At 38.3% G+C, this 24,690-nt stretch overlaps 2 protein-coding genes across 2 annotated transcripts in view; one reads left to right on the top strand and one right to left on the bottom strand.

Moving 5' to 3' along the window:
• Window positions 1-6,904: 6,904 nt before the first annotated feature.
• LOC122734488 (ubiquitin-conjugating enzyme E2 N) lies at window positions 6,905-7,583 on the bottom strand. The gene has a single exon (XM_043975356.1). It carries the CDS (start codon window positions 7,542-7,544, stop codon window positions 7,086-7,088), a length of 459 nt encoding a protein of 152 aa, XP_043831291.1. The 5' UTR covers window positions 7,545-7,583; the 3' UTR covers window positions 6,905-7,085.
• A 14,464-nt stretch (window positions 7,584-22,047) lies between these two features.
• Window positions 22,048-24,690, top strand: part of PTPN23 (protein tyrosine phosphatase non-receptor type 23) — a 40,945-nt gene continuing 38,302 nt past the window's right edge. The window contains exon 1 of the mRNA XM_043977040.1: window positions 22,048-22,291. Coding sequence (XP_043832975.1) covers window positions 22,208-22,291 — 84 coding nt within the window. The 5' untranslated portion in view covers window positions 22,048-22,207. The remainder of the gene's footprint in view (window positions 22,292-24,690) is intronic.

Here is a 24,690-nt window from a genome sequence, read left to right as displayed (position 1 = left end):
AGATGTCTCTCTCACCCTTGGCTGCAAATCCAAGTGACTGAAGGGCACCTCATCTCTCTTCCCCTGAAAACATAACAAAACAGTCTGTATCCTATTTTCCTATCCCTCCCCTACTAAAGGGAGTTTGTAAACTTGATTCTGTTTTCATAAATGAGTTTGTCCCCATTGTGAACATGTTATTACCTAAAATCAGACAATGTTTGAAGGTGATGGTCCTGAGGGGTTTTGCATTTGATAGACTACACTAGGATCCTGTAGTCCTGGCATGGGAGGTTATAAGACTTCACTGGGGGATAATAAGCTCCAATTCAATTTTAGGAATAATCCTATAACTCTCTTTAAAACTTGAACTAGGCCCTCATTTGGATTTCCTTTTAAAGAATGAGCTGATTGGGGGCAGCTAGGTGGTACAGTGGATAGAGCACCGGCCCTGGATTCAGGAGGACCTGAGTTCAAATCTGTACTCAGACACTTGATACTTACTAGCTGTGTGACCCTGAGCAAGTCACTTAAGCCCAATTGCCTCACCAAAAAAAAAGAATGAGCTGATTGGAGGATGATGCTGCTGAAGGTGTGCATCCCAGTTAAAAATCTACTCCTTTAACCAAAAGGGATGAGAAGCACTAGAGGGACTACAGGAAAAAGTCCCACCTCCAAGATGACCCATTAGTCTATAAGTCCATGTAGTCTATGAGGATTTCAGTTGCATTCCCTAATTTGATTGGGAGGTAAAAGTTAGTCCCCCTTGTGCTCCACAGTGACATCTAGTGGAGTTATAGAATTATGTGCATTTTATCTATGAGAAAACAGGTTCAGAGGGGTTACATAACCTAACCATTGTCACACACATATCTAATAAGCATCGGGCAGGATTTGGATGCAGGCTTTTCTTCCTCTTTCCTGTTTCTTCTTGTCCTCCTATGGCACTACTACCTTTACTTTCTCTATTGAGAATCTTACCTAATTCTTCACTGGAAAAAATAGAGTCCATTCCCTAAGGCCCTGCCCCCAGCAATTTCACATCATTCAGACATCTTTTTTTTTTTTTTTTTTTTTTTGCGGGGCAATGGGGGTTAAGTGACTTGCCCAGGGTCACACAGCTAGTAAGTGTCAAGTGTCTGAGGCCGGATTTGAACTCAGGTACTCCTGAATCCAGGGCCACCTAGCTGCCCCCTGTAGTTACTTTCAATGGAATTACTTTTTTCTATCTCTTCCTGCTGAGTATTTTGGTAATATCCTGAAAGGCTGTTAACTTTTGAGGTATTATTATTTTATATATTGTAGCTTATTAATTGGTTTGACTAATTTTTGTCAAATCTCTAGGGTTCTCTAGGTAAACCATCAAAATATCTGCAAATAGTGAAAATGAAGTTTTTTGCCTATGCATATTTCTTTAATTTCTTTTTGTTGTCTCATTGTAATAGTTAGGGTTATATCAAATAAGAGTGGTGACAATGGACACATTTGCTTTATCCCTGGTCTTACTGGAAAAGCCTCTGAGGTTTCTCCATATCAGGTGGTTTTATTTAACTACTGTACTTTGTTTCACACACACACACACACACACACACACACACACACGATTACACTGTTAAATCAAGAGGTATCAATAAAACTTAATGTAACCTAGATCCCAGGACCCTATAAAACCCAAGTCATACACACTGGATTGATCTCAGAGACTCACTCAAACGATCGTATTTTCTTTTTTGTTCATAAACACCCAGCAGTAATCAGAGGAAAATTTATATTCCCAAGTGCTTATATCAGTAAAAAAAAGAGAAAGAGCAGACCAATTAATTGAGTATGCAATTAAAAAAACTAGAAAAAGAATAAATTAAAATCCCCAATTAGACACTAAATTGGAAATCCTAAAAATTAAATGTGAAATTAATAAAATTGAGTGTAAGAAATGTAACTGGGAGTTGGTATTATGAAAAATCAATAAAATACATAAATCATTGGTTAATGTGATTTTTAAAAAGAGAAAAGAAAACCAAAAATGAAAAGAGGGAATATGCCACTAAAGAAGATGAAATCAAAGCAATTACAACAGTTATTTTGCCTAATTATATGCCAATAAATTTAACAATTTAAGTGAAATGGAAGAATGTTTACAAAAAAACAAATTGCTTCCATTAGCAGAAGAAGAAATATCTAAATAGATCTATTTTAGAAAAAGAAATTGAAGAGGCCACAAAGGAGCTTAGGACCAGACAGGTATACAAGTGAATTCTATCAAACATTTAAAGACCAACTAATTCCAATATTAAATAAATTATTTGGAATGATAGGTGAAGAAGAGATCCTACCAAGCTCCTTTTTGGAACAAATATGATACTGTTACCTGAACCAGGAATAGTAATAACAGAGAAAGAAAAGTATAGACCAATTTCATTAATAAATGCAAAATTCTAAATAAGATACTAGCTAAAAGATTACCACAATATATCACAAAGATTATACATTATAACCAAGTGAAATTCATACCAGGAATGCAGGGATGGTTTAACATAAGGAAAACTATTAACATAATTGATGATATCAATAATAAAAGTAACAAAAATTATATAATATCAATAGATGCAGAAAAATCATTTGATAAAGCACAATGCTCATTTCTATCAAAAACACTTGAAAGTGTAGGCATAAATGGACTTTTCCTTAAATTAATAAGAAGCATTTACCTACAATTATCAGTGAACATTACTGGTAATAGGGATAAGCTGGAAGCCTTCCCAGTAAGATCAGGTATGAAACAAGGATGCCCATTGTCACTAATATTATTCGATATTGTACTAGAAATTCTAGCAACAGCAATGAGAGAAGAAAAAGAAAGAGAAGAAATCAGACTAGGGAATGAGATAATAAAACTATCTCTTTTTGTAGATGATATGATATACATACACACAAACACATATATACTTGGAAAATCCTAAAGACTCAACTAAAAGGTTGATTGAAATAATTAAAATTTCAGTAAAGTAGCAGGAAATAAAGTAAACCCACAGAAATCATCAGCATTCCTATATATAACCAACAGAATCCTGAAGGAAGAGATAACTAGAAATATCCCATTTAAAATAACTCTAGACAATATAAAATACCTGGGAATATACCTACCAAAACAAAGCCAGAATCTACGTGAACAAAACCATAAAAAACTTTGTACACAAAATCAGATTTAAATAAATGGATAAATATAAATTGTTCATGGGTAGGCAGAGCCAATTTAACAAAAATGACAATTTAACCAAAATTAATCTATATATTCAATGCCATCCCAATTAAATTCCCAAAAAATATTTTACTGAGATAGAAAAAAATAGTAACAAAATTCATTTGGAAGAATAAAAGGTCAAGAATATCAAAGGAACTAATGGAAAATGTAAAAGAAGGAGGTTTCGTAGTACTAGATCTTAAAACTATATTAGGGGGGCAGCTAGGTGGCGCAGTGAATAGAGCACCGGCCCTGGAGTCAGGAGTACCTGAGTTCAAATCCGGCCTCAGACACTTAACACTTACTAGCTGTGTGACCCTGGGCAAGTCACTTAACCCCAATTGCCTCACTAAAAAAACAAAAACAAAAACAAAAAAACTATATTATAAGGCAAGAGTTATCGAAACTACCTGGTACTGGCTAAGAAATAGAAAGGTAGATAAGTGGCACAGAGTAGACATACAATCTACAGCACCAAATGAATATAGTAACCTAGTGTTTGACAAGTGTATAGACTTAAGTTTTGGGGATAAGAATTCATTATTTGGTAAAAAATTGTTGGGAAAGCTAGAAATCAGTCTGGCAGAAATTAGGCATAGACCAATATCTTACACCATTCACCAATATAAGGCCAAAATGGATACATGACCTATATATAAAGGGATATATTACATGAAAATTTGAAGAACATGGAACATTAACTATCAGACTTGTGGATAGGTGAACAATTTATGAACAAACGAGATAGAGAGCATTGTGAGATACGAAATGGATAATTTTGATTACATTAAATTTAAAAGGTTTTGTACAAATAAAACAAATGTAACCAAGATCAGAAGGAAAACAGAAAACTGGGGGAAAATTTTTATAGAAAGTTCCTCAGATAAAGGTCATATATATCAAATACATAGAAGCTTGTCAAATCTATAAGAATGCAAGTCATTCCCCAATTGATAAATGGTCAAAGGATATGAAGAGGCAGTTTTCCAATGAAGAAATCAAAACAATTTATAGTCATATGAAAAAATGCCCTAAATCACTATTCATCAGAGAAATGCAAACTAAAACAACTCTGAGGTACCACCTCACACCTATCAGAGTGGCTAATATGACAACAAAGGAAAATGTTGGATGTTGGAGGGTACAGGAAAACTGGGATGCTAATCCACTTTTGGTGGAGTTGTGAACTCAACCAACCATTCTGGAGAACAATTTGGAATTATGCCCAAAGGGCTATAAAACTGTGCACCAGCAAATACCACTGCTGAGTTTATAGCCCAACAGCATCCAAAAGAAGAGAAAAGGACCTATTTATACAAAAATATTTATAGAAGCTCTTTTTGTGGTGGCTAAGAAAAGAAAATCAAAGGGATCCCCATCAATTGGAGAATGGCTAAGCAAGCTGTATATGATTGTAATGGAATATTATTGTGCTATAAGCAATGATAAGCAAGATGATTTCAGAAAAAACCTGGAAAGACTTACATGAACTGCTGTATAGTGAAGTGAACAGAACCAGGAGAGCATTGTACACAATAACTGCAATACTGTTCAATGAAGAACTGTGAATAACTTAGCTATTCTCAGTAATACAATGATCCAAGACAATCCCAAAGGACTAACAGCAGTATTGTCTTAATAACAACTTTGAGCAACTAAGTCATTCTTTTTTCCTTAATAATATTTTATTTTTTTCTAATTACATGTAAATATTGTTTTCATCATTAATTTTTTTCATAAAAGTATTTTATTTTCCAGCTACATGTAGAGATAGTATTCAACATTTGTTTTTATAAGATTTTTAGTTTCAAATTTTTCTCCCTCTCTCCCCTCCCTTTCCCCTCCCTAAGACAGCAAGCAATCTGATATAGGTTATATATGTACAATCACATTAAACATATTTCTGCATTAGTCATATAGTGAAAGAAGAACCAGAGCAAAAAAGAAAAAAAAAAAGAAAAACAACAAAAAAATAGAAATAGTATGGTTCAATCTGCATCTAGATTCTATAGTGTGTGTTTTTCTGGATTTGAAGAGCATTTTCTATCATGAGTCCTTTGGAACTATCTTGGACCATTGTATTGCTGAGAAGAGTCAAGACTATCACAGTTGATCAACACATAATGTTGTTGATACTGTGTTCCATCATTTTTTTTTTTAATTTTTTGGTGAGGCAATTGGGGTTAAGTGGCCTGCCCAGGGTCACACAGCTAGTAAGTGTCAATGTTCTGAGACCAGATTTGAACTCAGGTACTTCTGACTCCAGGGCTGGTGCTCTATCCACTGTGCCACCTAGCTTCCCCCCATCATTTATTTTTTGTTTTGTTTTGTTTTTTCAGGGCAATGAGGGTTAAGTGACTTGCCCAGGGTCACACAGCTAGTGTCAAGTGTCAAGTGTCTGAGGCTGGATTTGAACTCAGGTCCTCCTGAATCCAAGGCCAGTGCTTTATCCACTGCGCCACCTAGCTGCCCCCCATCATTTATTTTTGTAAGATTTTGAGTTCTAAATTTTTCTCTCTCTCTCCCTTCTCTCCCCCCTCCTGAAGACAGCAAGAAGTCTGATATACAGTACAAGAATGTTAAACATATTTCCACATTAATCATGTTGTGAAAGAAGAACCAGAACAAAAGGGAAAAACACAAGAAAGAAGAAACAAAGAACAACAAAAGTGAAAATAGTATTTTTTGATCTACATTCAGAATTCACAGTTCTTTTTTCTGGATATGGAGAGCATTTTCCATCATGAGTCTTTTGGAATTGTCTTGGATCATTGTATTGCTGAGAAGAGCAAAGTCTATCATAGTGGATCATGGTACAGTGTTGTTTTTACTGTGTACAATGTTCTACTGAGAGAAAAAATGAATGGGGATAATTTGTTCATTTTTAAATGACCAATAAAACTGATAAAACATTAGCTAATGGGATTCTTTTTTTTTAATTTAAAAAATTTTTTTTGCGGGGCAGTGGGGGTTAAGTGACTTGCCCAGGGTCACACAGCTACTGTCAAGTGTCTGAGGCTGGATTTGAACTCAGGTACTCCTGAATCCAGGGCCAGTGCTTTATCTACTGTGCCACCTAGCTGCCCCAAGCTAACAGGATTCTTAAAGGAAAAAGAAAAAAATGTAAATATAAAATGAAGTTTAAAGTTGTGGTAAAAAGTTTTTTAACAGTCGGTTAGTGAATACGGAAAGAAGCCAGTTGTTTTTTTTTTTTTTTAGAATAACAAAAAATATTTTACTAAAACATAAGATTTACAGAAGTTTCCAGACAAGCCATACAAAATGGTCACAAGCTTTTCTTAAAGGGAGGTTTCTACACTTGACAGCAGAATCACGATATTAGTGAGGGCTGTGATGTTTAATGTTCCCATTTTTGTTCAAACAACCAAGCTTGTCCATCTACAGCGTCTAAGGAGTTAGACTTGGCTAGAGGGCATATTCTAAAGTACAACTGGTTAGCTGCTTTAACCAATGCAATTAGCGTCACCATAAAAAGGGAAAAGGAGCCCACAAAACTTGAAGGAAAAAAAGACATACCCCTGCAGCTAACCGACAACTACTTTCATTCACAGTGCTGATACTTAAACCATGATGGGAGAAATGAATAAAAGCAGAGCTGGACCACTGCTTTTAAACAATTTCACAACAATCCAGATGATACTTCTAGCCTCTGCTCATGCGTTACAACAGTGAATCAGGACAAGACAGAGATTTGCTAATGTGCATTTAATCACCAAAGGACTGAAGATGGTCTGGGTTTTTATTCTGTAATGTTTCTAAGACTGTGTCCATTAAATGCAAACAAAAAAGGAAGAGGTCTTGGCAGAACAGGAGAAGTGATGCACACTTGATGTTGAGATTGAATTTAAATATTATTCATGGCATATAGCCTAGTCCATGCTCTGGCTGTTTCTATGGCTTGGGCTTCATTGGTCTTCCACTGCTCAGCTACATCATTTGCTAATGGATCATCTGGATTGGGAGCACTTAACAAAGCTTGGATTAAGAGCAGCACTGTACAGATCTGCAATGCTGGAGACCATTTATCTTTCAAAATATCTAAACATATTCTTCCCAACTTGTCTACATTAGGGTGATAAATTTTGGTCATGAAACGTACTTTAGGAGCTGCCATTGGGTATTCTTCTGGAAGAAATAGTTCAAGTTTAAAAGTCCCTCCCTCAAAGGGGGAATCCTGTGGGCCTGCAATGACCACATGAAAATAACGTGCGTTGCTTTCATCTGGTTCTGCTTTTATCCCAGGAACTGGTTCTGCCAGCAAACGCTGGGTTTCCTTAATAATCCTGCGGGGCAGCCCGGCCATCTTGTCTGATCCGGAATTCAGCCTCAGGGTCTCGTCTCCGGCTCCAAGAAGCCAGTTTTTTAAAGGACCACCCTTTCGGGGAGGAGACCGACGGCCGTGCATGGGCTACGCACCTCAGTCCGGCTGCTAAGCACTCCACTTCCGGGGTGTGAGCTTAAAAGGCAAGGAGAGAACAGAAGTGGGATCTCTTTCCTGCTCTCCTGGTCCGATGACTGCGACACACAGACAGATGCTGACTGGAGTTGGACGCAGCCCCGTTCGCCATTAGCAGCATGTGCCTGACGCGGCTCTCCCCACCAAAGGTGGCCATGGGCTTTTGGTGAGTTTTATACGGAATATAGACTAAGCTTAGACTTAAGACTATTTGTTTTGTATTTCTATTTTCCTATCCCTCTAATCAACATCACCTTGTAACTACCACGCAATAAAAACTCTAACTAGAGACCAGAAGCTTCTTCCATTTACTAGTCTGGGAGATAAATTAAGGGAAAGGTTAAAGAGGGGAAATTAAGGCTCTAGTATCCAATTTTAAATCTCACAAAGTAAAAGAAAAGGAAGTGCCTACTATATGTCAGGTACTATGCTAAGCACTTTACAAATATCTCATTTGACCATCACAACAACCCTGGAAGGTAGGTACTATTATTTTTATCTCTATTTTACAGTTGAGGAAACTGAGATAGACAGAGGTTAAGTGACTTGCTCAGGATCACACAGGCAGTAAGTGGTCTGTCTGAGGTCACACTTGAACTCAAGTCTTCTTGACTCCAAGGCCAATGTCCTCAATACACTGTACCACCTAGCTGCTTGTAAGAGAAATAAATAAAAAAAGAAAAAAGAGAAATGAATAAAATTGTAAGAAATTTACTGTAGTTGATTTTGAGGCAATAAAACTGAACTTTTAAAAGAAATAGATGACTCCCAAAAAAATCCTACCAAAAAGAATAAAATAGGAAATAGATAAGTTAATAATAACAATCTCAGGAAGCAAAATTAAGCAAGTCATAAATGAACTCTTATGGTAAAAACAAACAAACAAACAAAAAACAACCCTCCAGATGCAGACAAATTTGCAAATGAATTTATTAAGCACATAAAAAGACAAAAATATTTTTAAGATACCAAACTCTTTCTTTTAGACAAACATGATTCTGCTTTCCAAACCAGGGAGGAATAAAACAGAAAAAAAAAAAAAAGAACTAGACACCATTATCATGAACATATATTGATATTTAGAATATTAAATAAAATGCCAATCAAAAGAATACAATAATGCATCAACAAATTATTCCTTAAAATCAGTTATAATCTAATAGATACTGATAGTTTGGCTGAGAAGGACTTTCTCCCACTGCCTTGGGTAGAAATTATTTTCCCCCAAAACACCTATAAATGAGGCTGATTCACCATATGACCTTCCTATGAAGTCTTTACCCCATCCCAAAACTCTTTTGTAGGGACAAGAGAAAAATAAATGGTCCCTTATGCAGAGTGACCTGTCTGCTGGAAGATAACAAGATTAATTCATAAGAATATTAGCTCATGAGGTTGTTAGCCTATGGCAAAGACCCCAGTTCTACATAACTTCTTATTTCTATAAATATAGAAAGTTTGAAAATACAGATTATTAATAGAATTCATAAATCCCATCACTTCCCAAGCTATCCAAAGATCACTAGGCTAGAAATGAGGTAACCCAGTCAGCTAAATTATGTGTAGTGCAATGACTGGAATGATGCCACCTGCAGGAGACTTACTGTAGGAAAGCTTTGCCATGAGGAGAAGGCGTCTGAGGGCAAGACATGCAGCTTTTCTTTGGCATCAGGAAGTGATGTTTGTTTGTGGGAGGGAGAGAGGGACAAGGCAGGCTCTCTCACTCTCTTTTGCCAGGACTCTCATGGAGAGCGGAGCAGAACTGTAGCTCCCCGAGATAGATAGCTGAATCTAGGCCTTTCTGTCTTCACCAAATTCTTATTCTCCTTAATAAATGCTTAAAAGTCTAAACTCTTGCTAATGCTTATAATTTATTTGTGACCACTCATTAGATATTTTAGACAGACTAGCTAGAATTTTAGCCCCTTACAGTAGTCAGCTTATCCACTGGCTTTCCCTCCTATTCATGATCTCTACAGCAAAGGCCCTAATTTTATGATGTATTTTTAATTGGCTTACTTTCATCTAAAAAAATCATAAAAATAAAACTACTAGTAAACAAATTTAGAAGAGCAGAGAAATGCTTGACAGAACAATGATGACTATATATAGTTAATAATAAAATAAATGGGTTGTCCTAAATGAATTCTCTCTTCAGAGAAAGGAGTAAATTAACCATTGCTCTAGCAGCAGCACAATGTAGGCATAGTTCAAAAACTCTATCTGAAATATAGGGGGAGGAAAAAAATATAGGGGGAAGGGCTTCTGCCACTTTATTTATTTATTTATTTATTTTTAAGTGAGGCAATTGGGGTTAAGTGACTTGCCCAGGGTCACACAGCTAGTAAGTGTTAAGTGTCTGAGGCCGGATTTGAACTCAGGTCCTCCTGAATCCAGGGCCGGTGCTCTATCCACTGCACCACCTAGCTGCCCCACTCCTGCCACTTTAATACTTAGAGTTGTGATTGCTTCTATGCATCTGCTGCTAGTGCTTGCTGCTGCTGCCATCTCCCTCTGTCTTCTTCAAAACACTCTTTAAAAAACTTCCTAGGACAGCATAAGCTTTACCTTCTACAAAATCACACTGCATAATAATTCCATCTCTTCTTGGGCTGGGAAAACATTACAAATACAATTACAAATCTTTAGTGACTTAGTCTCCTTTGCAAAGAAACCAGTTTGAGACTGTTACACAAGTAAGACAATGAATGACGGGTCAACAGTATGAAAATAAGTACTATAACAAATAATATTTATAACAAAATAAGAAAATCATGTTATTATGTCAATAAACACTGAAAAAAGGCTTTGTTTAAAATACAGCACTTGGGGGCAGCTTAGGTAGCCCAGTGGATATAGCACTGGCCCTGAATTCAGGAGGACCTGAGTTCAAATCCGGCCTCAGACACTTGCCACTTACTAGCTGTGTGACCTTGGGCAAGTCACTTAACCCTCATTGCCTGCCCCCCTCAAAAAAATTACAACACTCATTTATATTTTTAAAAAAACGCACTAAATAGGAAGATGGTGGAGTAAAGGCAGTAAGCTCTCAGAACTCATGACATGATCACTCCAAAAAACCTCCAAATAATACCATAGGACAATTGCTGGAGCAGCAAAACTCACAAAAGCATAGGCTGAGATCATTTTATAGCCAAAGACGGCTGAGAAGGTCAGGAGGAAGAGGCTGCTGTGACAGGGCAGGAGTGGAGCCAACCCCACGGTCATGCTGAAACAGATCCAGCCCCAGACAGGCCAAGCCAGGAAAAGAGATCCCCGGAGCCCCTGAATCAGCTGCAGCACCAGAGTCATCTGGAACTAAGCTCATGGTCTGGGGAGAGGGCTGAGCGGTTGGAAGGGGGAGATTACAGGGGTCTCTGCTGGTGCTGAGGCGGAATTTGGGTGTTTCACCTCTGCTGGGAACCAGGAAGTAGGCCTGAGTAGCAGTGGCCCAGATGGGGGAGGGGAGCAGGCTCATCAGAGCCAACAACCACAGTGTAAGGGGCTAAAATTCTAGCTAGTCTGTCTAAAATATCTAATGAGTGGTCGCTAATAAATTATAAGCTTTAGCTAGAGTTAGACTTTTAAGCATTTATTAAGGAGAATAAGAATTTGGTGAAGACAGAAAGGCCTAGATTCAGCTATCTATCTCGGGGAGCTACAGTGCTCCTGCTCCACTCTCCATGAGAGTCCTGGCAAAAGAGAGTGAGAGAGCCAGTCTCGCCCCCTCTTCCTCCCACAAGCAAACGTCACTTCCTGATGCCAAAGAAAAGCCGCATGTCTTGCCCTCAGATGCCTTCTCCTCATGGCAGAGCTTTCCTACAGTAAGTCTCCTGCAGGTGGCATCATTCCAATCATTACAACAGTACACAAAGTTTTGCTGTCTGGTTAATTAGCAAGTTAGCCTGGGGTTATCTATGGACCAGGGAATAGGCCAGGTGAGAGAAAAACCTGCCCTTCCTCAAACCAAAACACCTGGGACCCTCTAAAGCTTGGGACAGTGTAGCTTGGAAGTAGGGCCCACTGTAAGAGGCAGTTAAAAGTCAAGTAAAAGACAGGGAAGATGACCAAACAGAGAAAGCTGAGAACCACAGAACATTTCTTTAGCGACAAGGAAGATCAAGGTGTACCCTCAGAAGAGGATATCAATGTTAGGGCTCATATGTCCAAAGCTTCTCAGGCCATAGAGGCACTCAAAAAGGAATTTGAAGACAAAGTAAGAGAGGTAGAGGAAAAAATGGAAAGAGAAATGAGAGTGATGCAGGAGGGTCATGAAAAAAAAGTCAACAGTTTGAAAAGTCAAATTGGCCAAATGGAAAAGGAGGTACCAAAGCTCTCTGAAGAAAATCATTGCCCAAGAACTAGGATTGAACAAATGGAAGCTAGTGACTTTATGAGAAACAAGACACAACAAAGCAAATCCAAATGAATAAAAAAAATAGAGGGCAATGTGAAATATCTCCATGGAAAACAGCTGACCTGGAAAATAAATCCAGGACAGATAATCTGAAAATTATTGGACTACCTGAAAACCCATGATCAAGGAAAGAGCTTAGACATCATCTTCCAGGAAATTGTCAGGGGAAATTGCCCTGATAGTCTAGAAGCAGAAAGTAAAATAGAAATTGAAAGAATCCACCAACCACCTCCTGAAAGAGATCCCAAAATTAGAACTCCTAGGAATATTATAGCCAAATTCCAGAACTCCTAGGTGAAGAAAAAATATTGCAAGCTGCCAAAAAGAAATAATTCAAATACTGTGGAGCCACAGTCAAGATAGCACAAGATCTAGCAGCTTCTACATTAAAGGATCAGAGGGCATGGAATATGATATTCCAGAGGGCAAAGAAATTGAGATTACAACCAATAATCACCTATCCAGCAAAACTGAGTATAATCTTTCGGGGCGGGGGGGGGAGGGGGGGAGGGAACGGGACTTCAATGAAAAAGAGGATTTTCAGGTATTTGTGATGAAAAGACGTGAACTGAATAGAAAATTTAACTTTCAAATACAAGACTCTAGAGGAGCATAAAAAGGTAAACAGGAAAAAGAAATTAAGAGCAATGTTAAAAGATTAAACTGTTTACATTCCTACATAGGAAGATGATACATCTAACTCATGGGAACTTTATCTTCCAAATACTTATATTTTTTGTTTATCTTTTTTTTTGTGGGGTGGTTGGAGTTGGGTGACATGCCTGGGGTCACACAGTGGGTGAGTGTCTTGTTTCTGAGGCCAGATTTGGGATCAGGTCCTCCTGGGTCCAGGATGGGTGCTTTGTCCACTTTGTCACCTAATTGCCCCATGATGACATCTTTAGGGTAAAATTGAGGGGTGAGAGGAATGCACTGGGGGAGGGGGAAGGGGAGAGGTAGAATGGGATGAAATCCCCCATGAAAGAAACAAGAGGGGGAAGCTAGGTGGTGCAGTGGATAAAGCATTAGCCCCGGATTCAGGTGGACCTGAGTTCAAATCTGACCTCAGACTCTTGACAAGTACCAGCTGTGTGACCCTGGGCAAGTCACTTAATGCTTATTGCCCCACAAAAGAAAGAAAGAAAGAAAAAGAAATAGGAAAGGGTTTATGGAGTGGGGAGTGAGAAGGAGGAGGAGCAGGGCAGTAAATGAACCTTATACTCATCAGAATAGGCTCAAAGACCTTAATCTCAAGGAGGCTTAAGGAGAGATTAACATACACACACAATTGGGTGTAGTAATCTATCTAAACTAGACAGTGAATGAGTCTTATACTCACCAGAATTGGCTCAAAGACCTTAATCTCATCAGAGTTGGCTCAGGGAGGGAATAACATACACACTCAATTGGGTGGAGTAATCTATCTAACCCTGCAGGAAAGTAGGAGGGGAAGGGGATAAGGAGGGAGGAGTAAAAGAAGGGAGGGTAGATTGGGGGAGGGGCAGTCAGAAGCAAATCCCTTTTGAGGAGGGATAAAGTGAAAGAAGATAGAAAATAGAGTAAATATCATGGGGAAGGGAATAGGATGGAGGGAAACAGTTAACAATAGTAATGTGATGTGGGGACCAATTTTTAATTTTTGATTGGGGAGTGTTAGCTAAGCAGCTCACTGCAATATTGGGGCAAAGAAGGAGACCAGCAGCCTCCCTCAAAACAGAACAGGATTTATTTTAACAAGAATGAACTTAAAAAAAACCAAAACACAAACAGGATCAGTAATATCAAGGGAAAGGAAATAAAATGGGGAAAGGGAAATTATACAACCTGAAAAAATACCACCACCCAGGAATCAGCTGAGAATACACAGCAGCGCTCCTGTCGCCTTCCAGCTTCCAGCTAGAATGGCGAATTCTCCTCCCCATTCCCAGAAAACCCCACACAGTCCCCAGCCAATTGGCTGGCCGCTCTGACAGTCATATGACTGCCCTCACTAGGCTTCCAATCATTATAATTTTGCCAGGCCCATGTAGGCGTTGGTGAGTGGTGATGATGTGAGGTGCCAGTGCCTTGGCAATGGCTACAACTAGTGGGTGGAGCACCTTGCAGTTTGCGGAGCCCCAGGCCAGTGCATGCTGAGGCATAAAAACCTCAAATAACAATTAATTCTTTACAGTGAAAAGGAGAAAAGGAAAAAAAATTGTACAAAAACATTTATAGCAACTCTTTGTGGTGGCTAAGAATTGGAAATTGAAGGAATGTCCTTCAATTGGGGAATGATTGAACAAGCTGTAGTATATGATCATAATGACAAGCAGGACGATTTCAGAAAAACTTGGAAAGACTCCTATGAACTGATGTATAGTGAAGTGAGCAGAAACAGAAGAACATTGTGCACAGTGATAGCATTATTGCTCTATGAGCAATTGTAGATGACAACTACTCTCAGCAATGCAATGATCCAAGACAATCCCAAAGGAGTAATGATGAAGTATACTATACACCTCCAGAGAAAGAACTGATATTGATTGAACACAGACTGAAGCATGCTATTTTGCACTTTCTCTTTTTATTTTACTAGAGTCTTTTTATGTAAAATGACTAATATGGTAATGTTTTACATAATTGCATATGCATAACCCATACTGATTGCTTGCAACCTTGGGGAGGGGGGAGGGGAAGGAGGGAAGGAATGAGAGAGGGATAGAATTTGGAACTCAAAACTTTAAATAAACAAATAAATAAATGATTTTTTTAAAACACTAAAAAGTATAGGAATGAAAGACCATTTCTTAATATGATCAAAATCACTAATCTAAAACCAAGACATAACAATCTCTGTAATGGAAAAATGTTGGAAGCATTCCCAGTCAGGTCAGAAGCAAAGCAAGGATGTCTATTATCACTATTATTATTTTAAATATTACAAGAAAATATAGTTATAGCAAAAGGGATAGGAACTGGAAATATGACTTAATCAGTAGAGAGAACTCCTACACTCCCACTACCAATATAAGTCAGTACTTTCTCTTCAAGATTTAAACCTAAGTCTTCTTGGCTCTGAAGCCAGTTTTCCACCCAGTATACTTTGCTAATTTTTAATTCAATAGCAATTAGACAGGACCTAATAAGAAATTAGACATGAAAAAAAGAAATTAAGCAAATAAGGCTGGCCAAAAAGGAGTCAAAATTATCTCTTTTAATATGCTACGATGGTTTGCTTCAAAATAATCAACAAAAAAATTGAATCAATTAATTGCTTAAGCAAAGTTACAGGATACAAATCAATTCCCCAAATCACCAGCATTTCTGTACATTATTAACAAAAACTTGGAAGAGATAGAAATAAAAATAGCAATAACATTGAAAGACATACCTACCAAGACAGACAAAAGGGGTAATATAATTACAATTAAAAAATAATTTTCTTAGAAATAAAGGAAGTCCTAGACAAATGAAGAAATTAAATCTAAATCATGACAATATCATGGTTAAACCATGACAGTAAGTTATAATAACTATTACCTATATTAATATCACCCAAATTAGGGCAGCTAGGCAGCGCAGTGGATAAAGCACCAGCCCTGGATTCAGGAGGACCTGAGTTCAAATCCGGTCTAGGACACTTAACGCTTACTAGCTGTGTGACCCTGGGCAAGTCACTTGACCCCAATTGCCTCACCAAAAAAAAAAAAAGAGCATTGGTAAAATACCACCCAAATTAATCTACATATTAATGCTCTGTGAATTAAATTACCAAAGAGATAGTTTAGAGAAGTAGTCAAAATAATAACAAAATTAATATGAAGGAATAAAAGATCAACAATATCTTGGTAAAAATAAAAAGGGAGAACAATAGAAATGAAGAGTGGGTTGGTATTGCTAAATCTTAAATTACATTGTAAAGCAGAAAATACCAAAATTATCTGGAGCTAGATGAAAAAATAGAAAAGCAGATCAATGGAATTGATTAGGTAAGTGATATTTCTATAGAAACACATATAATGAGCAATATAGTCCTTGATAAATCTAAAAACTCAAATTACTGGTTAAAGAATTCTTTATTCAACAAGAACTGCTAGAAAAACTAGAGAACAGTTTGGTAGACAGTAAATTTAAGCCAGTACCTACTTATCAAAAAATAATAATTATAATTATAAAAAATAATATATATGTATATGAAGTTGCAATAATAAAAGTTGGTTGAGGGGCAGCTAGGTAGCGCAGTGGATAGAGCACCAGCCCTGGAGTCAGGAGTACCTGAGTTCAAATGCAGCCTCAGACACTTAACACTTACTAGCTGTGTGACTCTGGTCAAGTCACTTAACCCCAATTGCCTTCACTTAAAAAAGAAAAAAAAGTTGGTTGAGAACAGGTAACAGTTATCTTTTTTTTTTAAACAGATATCAAACAAATGATACTTTGATTATATAAAATTTAAAGTTTTGCATAAATAAAACAAATGCAGAGGAACTAAGAAAAATAGATAAAAACTGGGTAGAAATCATTGTATAAAACATCATTGATAAAAGTCACATATCTCTAACAAACTGGCATAAATCTATTGATTATGAGTCATTCCTTAGCATTTAAGTTGTGAAAGGCTATGAACCAAAAAGTCTCCAAAGAAGAAATGCAAATCATCAAATGTCTTTTTTAAAAATTGAAATGAATAATCATCAAAGAAATGCAAATTAAAATGACTCTCAGAGATATCAACTCACCTTGATCAAATGGACCATCCTAGAAAAATTTGTTGTTGGCAGAGATATGGGAAAAAATAGGCACATCAATTCACTGATGTTGGAATTAATCCAATGGTTCTGGGAAATATATTAAATTATATAAAAATGGAGGCAACAACAGCTGTTCTTCCTACATTACAAGATAGCTATAAGGATGAAAAAGAAGCAATGAACAAAAGTGCTTTATAAATTATAGAGTATTTGAACTATAGCTATCATTGCTGTCCTTTGGCTGACAGGCTCTTGAAGTCATCTGGGCATGGCTACCTCTCTGGCCAGCAGCTGTAGCTGAGCACAGCCCCAAAGATAACATTAAATTGAGATGGATAAGCTAACATACTGGATAACAACCAGGAACCAAAAAGATCTTGGCAGGCTAGAGTAAGGTGAAATTCAATAAGGAAAGCAGATCAATAAATTGGGCATACAACTAAAAAAACTAGAAAATGAACAAATTAAAAATCCCCAACTAAACACCAAATTGGAAATCCTGAAAAATCAAAGGAGAGATTAATAAAATTGAAAGTAAGCAAACCATTGAATTAATAAATAAAACCAAAAGCCAGTTTTATGAAAAACCAATAAAATAGATAAACCATTGGTTAATTTTATCAAAAAAAGGAAAGAATAAAACCAAATTACTAGTATCAAAAATGAAAGAGGTGAACCCACCATCAATGAAGAAGAAATTAGGACAATTATTAGGAACTATTTTGCCCAATTAAATGTCAATAAATTTGACAATCTAAATGAAATAGATGAATATCTACTAAAATATAAATTATCCAGATTAACAGAAGAAATAAAATATTTAAATAACCCAATTTTTAAAAAAGAAATTGAACATGCCATCAATGAACTTCCTTTTTTTTTTTTTTTAAGTGAGGCAATTGGGGTTAAGTGACTTGCCCAGGGTCACACAGCTAGTAAGTGTTAAGTGTTTGAGGCCGGATTTGAACTCAGGTACTCCTGACTCCAGGGCCGGTGCTCTATCCACTGTGCCACCTAGCTGCCCCATCAATGAACTTCCTAAGAAAAAATCCCCAGGACCAGATGGATTCACAAGTGAATTCTACCAAACATTTAAAGAACAGTTAATCTCCATACTATATAAATTATTTGAGAAAATAAGTGAAGGAGTCATACCAAATTCCTTTTATGAGACAAGTATAGTTTGATACCCAAACCAGGAAGAGCCAAAACAGAGAAAGAAAATTATAGACCACTGTCCCTAATGGATATTGATGTAAACATTTTATTTTTTTTATGTAAACATTTTAAATAAAATACTAGTGAAAAGATTACAGCAATATATCATAAGGATCATACACTATGACCGTGTGGAATTTGTACCAGGAATGCAGGGCTGATTCAATATTAGGAAAACTATCAGCATAATTGGTCATATTGATAACAAAACCAACAGAAATCATATCATTATCTCAATAGATACAGAAAAGGTCTTTGACAAAATACAGCACCCCTTCCTATTAAAAACACCAGAGAGCATAGGAATAAATGGAGTTTACCTTAAAATGACAAGTGATATTTGTCTAAAACCATCAGTAAGCATTATCTATAATAGGGATAAGCTAGAAGCCTTCCCACTACAATCAGGGGTGAAACAAGGATGCCCATTATCACCTCTACTATTTAATATTGTACTAGAAATGTTAGCTATAGAAATAAGAGAAGAAAAAGAAATTAAAGGTATTAGAGTGGGTAATGAGGAAACAAAACTATTACTCTTTGCAGATGATATGTTATACTTAGAAAATCCTAGAGAAATCAACTAAAAAACATGAAATTATTTAAAAGTTTAGCAAAGTTCCAGGATATAAAATACATAGGAATCTACCTGCCAAGACAAACCCAGGAACTGTATAACCAGAACTATAAAATACTTTTCACACAAATAAAATTCAGATCTAAATAACTGGAAAAATATTAATTGCTCACGGGTAGGCTGAGCCAATATAATAAAAATGGCAATCCTACCTAAGTTAATTAACTATACCAATCAAACTATCAACAATATTTTATAGATCTAGAAAAAATAACAAGAATAAAAGCTCAAGGATATGAAGGGAACCAATGAAAAAAAAATACAAAAGAAGATGGTCTAGCAGTACCAGATCTCAAACTGTATTATAAAGCAGCACTTATCAAAACAATCTAGTACTGGCTAAGAAATAGAGAGGTGGTTCACTCTAATAGAATAGGTACAAATTATACTATAGTAAACTAATCTATGATAAACCCAAAGATCCAAGATTTTGCAACAAAAACTCATTTTTTGACTAAAACTGCTGGGAAAACTGGGAAACAGTATGGCAGAAACTAGGTATAGACCAGCACTTAACACTGTATATTTAAATGATGTCAAAATAGATATATGATTAATACATAAAGGATGACAGCATGGAATAGTTTATCTGTCAGATTTATGGACAGGGGGAAAATTTAGGCCTAAAGAAGATATAGAAAGCAATATAACATGTAAAATAGATAATTCTGATAATATAAAATTAAAAAGGTTTTGTGGGGGCAGCTAGGTGGCACAGTGGATAAAGCACTGGCCCTGGATTCAGGACTACCTCAGTTCAAATCCGGCCTCAGACACTTGACACTTACTAGCTGTGTGACCCTGGGCAAGTCACTTAATCCTCATCCCCCCCCCCTAAAAAAAAGTTTTTGCATAGACAAAACTAATGTAACCAAAATTATAAGGGAAGCAGAAAACTGGGAAAGAATTTTTGAACAATTATTTCTGATAAAGGCTTCATTTCTCCAATATATAGAGAACTGAGTCAAATTTATAAAAATACAATTCATGGGGCAGCTAGGTGGCACAGTGGATAAAGTGGTGGCCCTGGATTCAGGAGTACCTGAGTTCAAATCCAGCCTCAGACACTTGACACTTACTAGCTGTGTGACTCTGGGCAAGTCACTTAACCCCCCCATTGCCCGGCAAAAAAAATAAAAATAAAAAAATACAAGTCATTCCCCAATTGATAAATGGTCAAAGGATATGAACAGGCAGTTTTCAGACAAAGAAATCAAAGTTATTTATAATCATATGAAAAAATGCTCTAGATCACTATTGATCAGAGAAATGCAAACAACTCTAAGGTATCACCTCACACCTATCACAGTGGTAAATATAACAAAAAAATATTGGATGAAGGTGGGGATGTGGGAAAACTGGGACACTAATCAACTGTTGGTGGAGTTGTGAACAGATCCAACCATTTTGGAGAGTAATTTGGAACTATGCCCAAAGAGCTATAGAACTGTGCATACCCTTTGATCCAGCAATACCACTGCTAAGTTTATATACCAGACATCCCCAAAAAGAAAAAAAAAGACCTATTTGTACAAAAATATTTATAGCTAAGAATTAGAAATCAAAGGGATGTCCATCAATTGGGGAATGGCTAAACAAGCTGTGTTATATAATGGTGATGGAATATTATTGTGCTGTATACAAGAAATGACAAGCAGGATGATTTCAGACAGACTTGGAAAGACTTGTATGAATTGATGTATAGTGAAGTGAGCAGAACCAAGCAAACATTGTGCCCAGAGACAGCAATATTGTTCGATGAAGAACAGTGAATGACTTAACAATTCTCAGAAATACAATGATCCAAGACAATCCCAAAGGACAAATGTTAAAGCATACTATCCACCTATAAAGAAAGAACTGATATTGAATGAACACACAGAATGAAATATGATATTTTTACTTTCTTCCATTTTTTTCTTTTATTCAAGTTTTCTTATACAAAATAACTAATATGATAATGTTTTACAGAATTGTACATGTATAACCTATACCTGACTGCTTACTACCTCAGGGAAGGGAGAGGAGAGGGAGGGAAGGAGGGATAAAATTTGAAACTCAAAACTTTAAATAAAAATGTTTATTATTATTATTTTTTAAAGACAATATATGCCCCCCAAAATCTCAAGGATAAGGGGAAAAAAAGAAATTCGATACGGATAAATGTAAACTCTTACTCTTGGGTTAAAATAAAACCAGTTTCATAAGTACAAGATGAGTTATGTAGCACTTTGTCTGAAAAAGATTTGGTATTTTAGTGAATGACAAAATCAGTGAGCCAGCAGTGTTATGTGAAAGCCAAAAACACTAATGTCAATTAATGCCTTAACAGGAGCATAACTTTCAAGAATAAGGGTGAGGAAGACTCCCTCTGTACTCACCTATTCAGACCATATCTGTCAAATTATATTCAGTTCCCAGTGCCCATAGTTTAAGAAGAAAAGGATTGTCTCTGTATACTAGATACTAGATCTGGATAATACTGGACAATCTGAAGAGCATCCAGAGGAGGGCCACCAGATGAGTGAAGAACCTTACGAGTTCATGTTAGCACTATATTAAGCATCCGGATACAAAAAAGGCCAAAGTTAATCTTTGCCCTCAAGGAATTTACAATCTAACTGGGGAAACAACAGGCAAACAAATATATACAAAGCAAACTGTATACAGGATAAATACCAAATAATGAACAGACGGAAGGCATTGGAATTGAGAGAGGTTGGGGAAGAGGAGGGTGGATTGTCGTTGAGACTTAAAGAAAGCCAGGGAAGTCAGTATTCAGAGTCAAGGAGGGGAGGGCATTCCAGGCATGGAGGACAGCCAGAGAAAAAGCCTGGAGCCGAGAGATGGGCATGATAGCCATGCAGGTATCTGAAGGGCTGTCCTATGGGAGACAGATTAGATTTGTTCTGCTCAGCTCCAGAAGACAGAACTGAAAGTAATCAGCGGAAGCGGCAAAGAGGTCATTTTAGGCTTGATAATAAGAAAAAACTTGGGAAGGTATAGAGCTGTCCCCAGATGGAATGAGCAGCTCAGAGTGATGGTGAGTCCTCCCTTCCAGTGACAGATGCTGGATGACCATTTGTCTGGCATATGATCATGGGGGCGCCTTTTTCCTGCATAGGGTTGGACTAGACGACCAGAGAGGTCACTTCAGATTGGGCAATTCAGCCTGCCACTCCTCTCTCGGACAAACCGGTCACCGGCGGGGCAGGGCTCAGCCAACTGGTCAGGCTGGATCATGCGCTCTGCGAGGGCATCAGCGGAAGCCGATAAGGACTACATCTCCCAGAAGGCACAGCGAGTGCTCTTTCCTCTCCTCCGCATGACTTCCGGCGTGGCGTGGAGGGGTGGGGAGTGGTTCAGCTCGCCTGAGCTCCCCTGGGCTCAGCTCGAGGCTGAGGTAGGCGGGTGGGCTCTCCAGGTCGGTGAGTGGTACCTCCTCCTATCCCCACCCCACCGCCTCCCGGCCTTCGAGGGGAGTGGTCCCTAACTCCGACCCACCATGGAGGCCGTGCCCCGCATGCCCATGATCTGGCTGGACCTGAAGGAGGCCGGCGACTTCAACTTCCAGCCGGCCGTGAGAAAGGTGAGAGGCCGAGGCCGCGCCCCCTCCCCCCTCCCCGCCCTCCCGTCGCGAAGAGCCCCGGAAGGCCCATTCGGGTCGCAACAGGCGGCGCCTCTCGCCGCCCCATCCCCCGTACGGGGAGCCGGGTGGGTCGGGCCCTCCAGCGGGCCGCCGGTCCTCTCGAGGCTCTGCCTTTGGCCCCGCCGTCCTCCCCTTGGCAGAGCTAGAGCGGAGACATCTCCTGGAGATACTCGAGGCCGACCCGCCCCTTTTACAGTTGGGGAAACCAAGGCTCAGAGAGTCGAAAGGACTGGGCAGCGCCCTTCCATTTCGAAATCCTGTCATCAGCAGGGTGCATTGGAGAGAACCTTGCCTTTGGGATCCAGGGGTCTTGCGTTTGGACCCCTGCCCTACCTGGGTGTCCTGTGGAAGAGTCACTTGATGTTTAGGGAGCCTCTTCACCTCAGTGTCTCCTAGCTCTAAGTCTCTGATCCTATTACTTGATCATCTGTTTCTCTAAAAGCCCTTTGAACTCCCCCCCCCCCATTTAATTAAATAAACTTCATATCCTTCCAGTCCACTCCTCCACTAGTTATCACACTTTCTTCTCTCGGTGTCTGGTTGTGTCCGGTTTCTCTGCCCCCCACCCCCGATCCCCTTATTTAGGGATTTCTCTTTCTCTGTACAAAAGGAGATTTTAGAACCTTTTTCCCTAAAAGACTTGGAGCTCTACGGCCAAAAGAGACCAGAGTTCTTAACTATTTATAATTATTATTAAGAGCTAGCATTTAGGGGCAGCTAGGTGGTGCAGTGGATAGAGCACCGGCCCTGGATTCAGGAGTACCTGAGTTCAAATTCAGCCTCAGACACTTAACACTTACTAGCTGTGTGACCCTGGGCAAGTCACTTAACTCCAATTGCCTCACTTAAAAAAAAAAGAGCTAGCATTTATATAGCACTTTAAAATTTTGCAAAGCGCTTTACTTGTATTATCTCGTTTGATCATAACAGAAATCCTGTGAGATAGGTGCTGTTTACAAATAAGAAAAGGGAGTTAGGAAGAAAGTCACAGGCTTAGGGTCACAGCTATTAAGGGTCTGAGGCAGAATTTGAACTCATTTCTTTCCTACTCCAATTCCAGCACTTTACCACCCAGCTATCTAATTTTTGTGTGATGTTCAACCGATCAGTAAACATTTATTAAGTGCCTACTCAGCAGCAGGTGCTGGGGATACAAAAAGAAGCAAAAGACGGTTCCTGACCTCAAGGAGCTTACAGTCTAATGGAAATTTGGAAATAAATATATAGAAAACAGGAGAGAATTAACAAAAGTAAAGCACAGAATTAAAGGGGATTGGGAGAGGTTTCCTGTAAGCGGTGTGATTTTTGTTGGGATTTAAAGGAAGCCAGTAGCCCAAGTGAAGGAGGGAGAGGGTTCCAGGCATGGGGAACAGCCAGAGAGAATGCTCCCAGCTGATAGATGCAGTGTCTTGTTCAAGGAACTGTTGAGAGGGACCAGTGTCAAAGGATCTAAAGTGTTGGAGAGTAAGGTGTAAAAAGATTGGAAAGGTTGGAGGAACTAGGTTGTGGTGGATTTTGAATAACAAACAGAGCACATTGTTTTTCATTATGGAGGTGATAGGAAACCACTGAAGTTTATTGAGTAGAGGAGTGACATGATCAGATGTGTGCTTTAGGAAAATCACTTTAGTAGTTGAATGGGAGATAGATTGGAGCAGGGAGAGAATTAAGGCAGGCAGATCCCTCACAGGCTATTGCAATTCCCTTTGATAGACTGGTGAAGCATAAGGACCCCCTCTCAGAATAATATTTTTAAATGTATAAAATAAAATATTGCAAAGGTAACCAATTATATTGAAATACAGTTATCAGAGTACATTTTTTAAATGTTTGGAGGTTAAGAACTCCTGATCTAGTCCAGCTCTTTCATTTTACAGTTGAAACTGAGCCCAGACAGGTAGAATGAACTACCCCCACATTTCATAGGGAGCCATTAGCAGAGCTAATTGTTCTTTCCAGATCCAGTCTTCTTTTTGCTGTACCGTACTACTTTTAGTACTGAGAGATAGAGGGGACCTTAGAAATCACAGAAGGGACACGTACCAGACAATGCGGAGTGAAGGAGCTTTCCCGTTAGGAGTGAGATAGCTCAACTTAACTAAGAGAGAGTCCTGGGTCTTACCCAACGGGAAGTTTCCCTTATTCTCTAGTATGGCTAGTTAGGGTTAGGGACATAATGGAACTGGCTGCTCCACTCATATCTTCCCAAAACCTTCAGGAGTGTTTTAGATGGTGAATTATCTGCATTATATAAGGAGGGAAGTAGTCTTAGAATGGTGAAATGCCTCTGCTAAGATCTATCAGGTGGCAGGTAGCAGGGTCAGCATTTCAATCCAGGC

The sequence above is a fragment of the Dromiciops gliroides genome, chromosome 1, assembly GCF_019393635.1.
Source record: "Dromiciops gliroides isolate mDroGli1 chromosome 1, mDroGli1.pri, whole genome shotgun sequence".
Lineage (NCBI taxonomy): Eukaryota > Metazoa > Chordata > Mammalia > Microbiotheria > Microbiotheriidae > Dromiciops > Dromiciops gliroides.
This window is presented reverse-complemented; position numbering and strand designations above follow the sequence as displayed.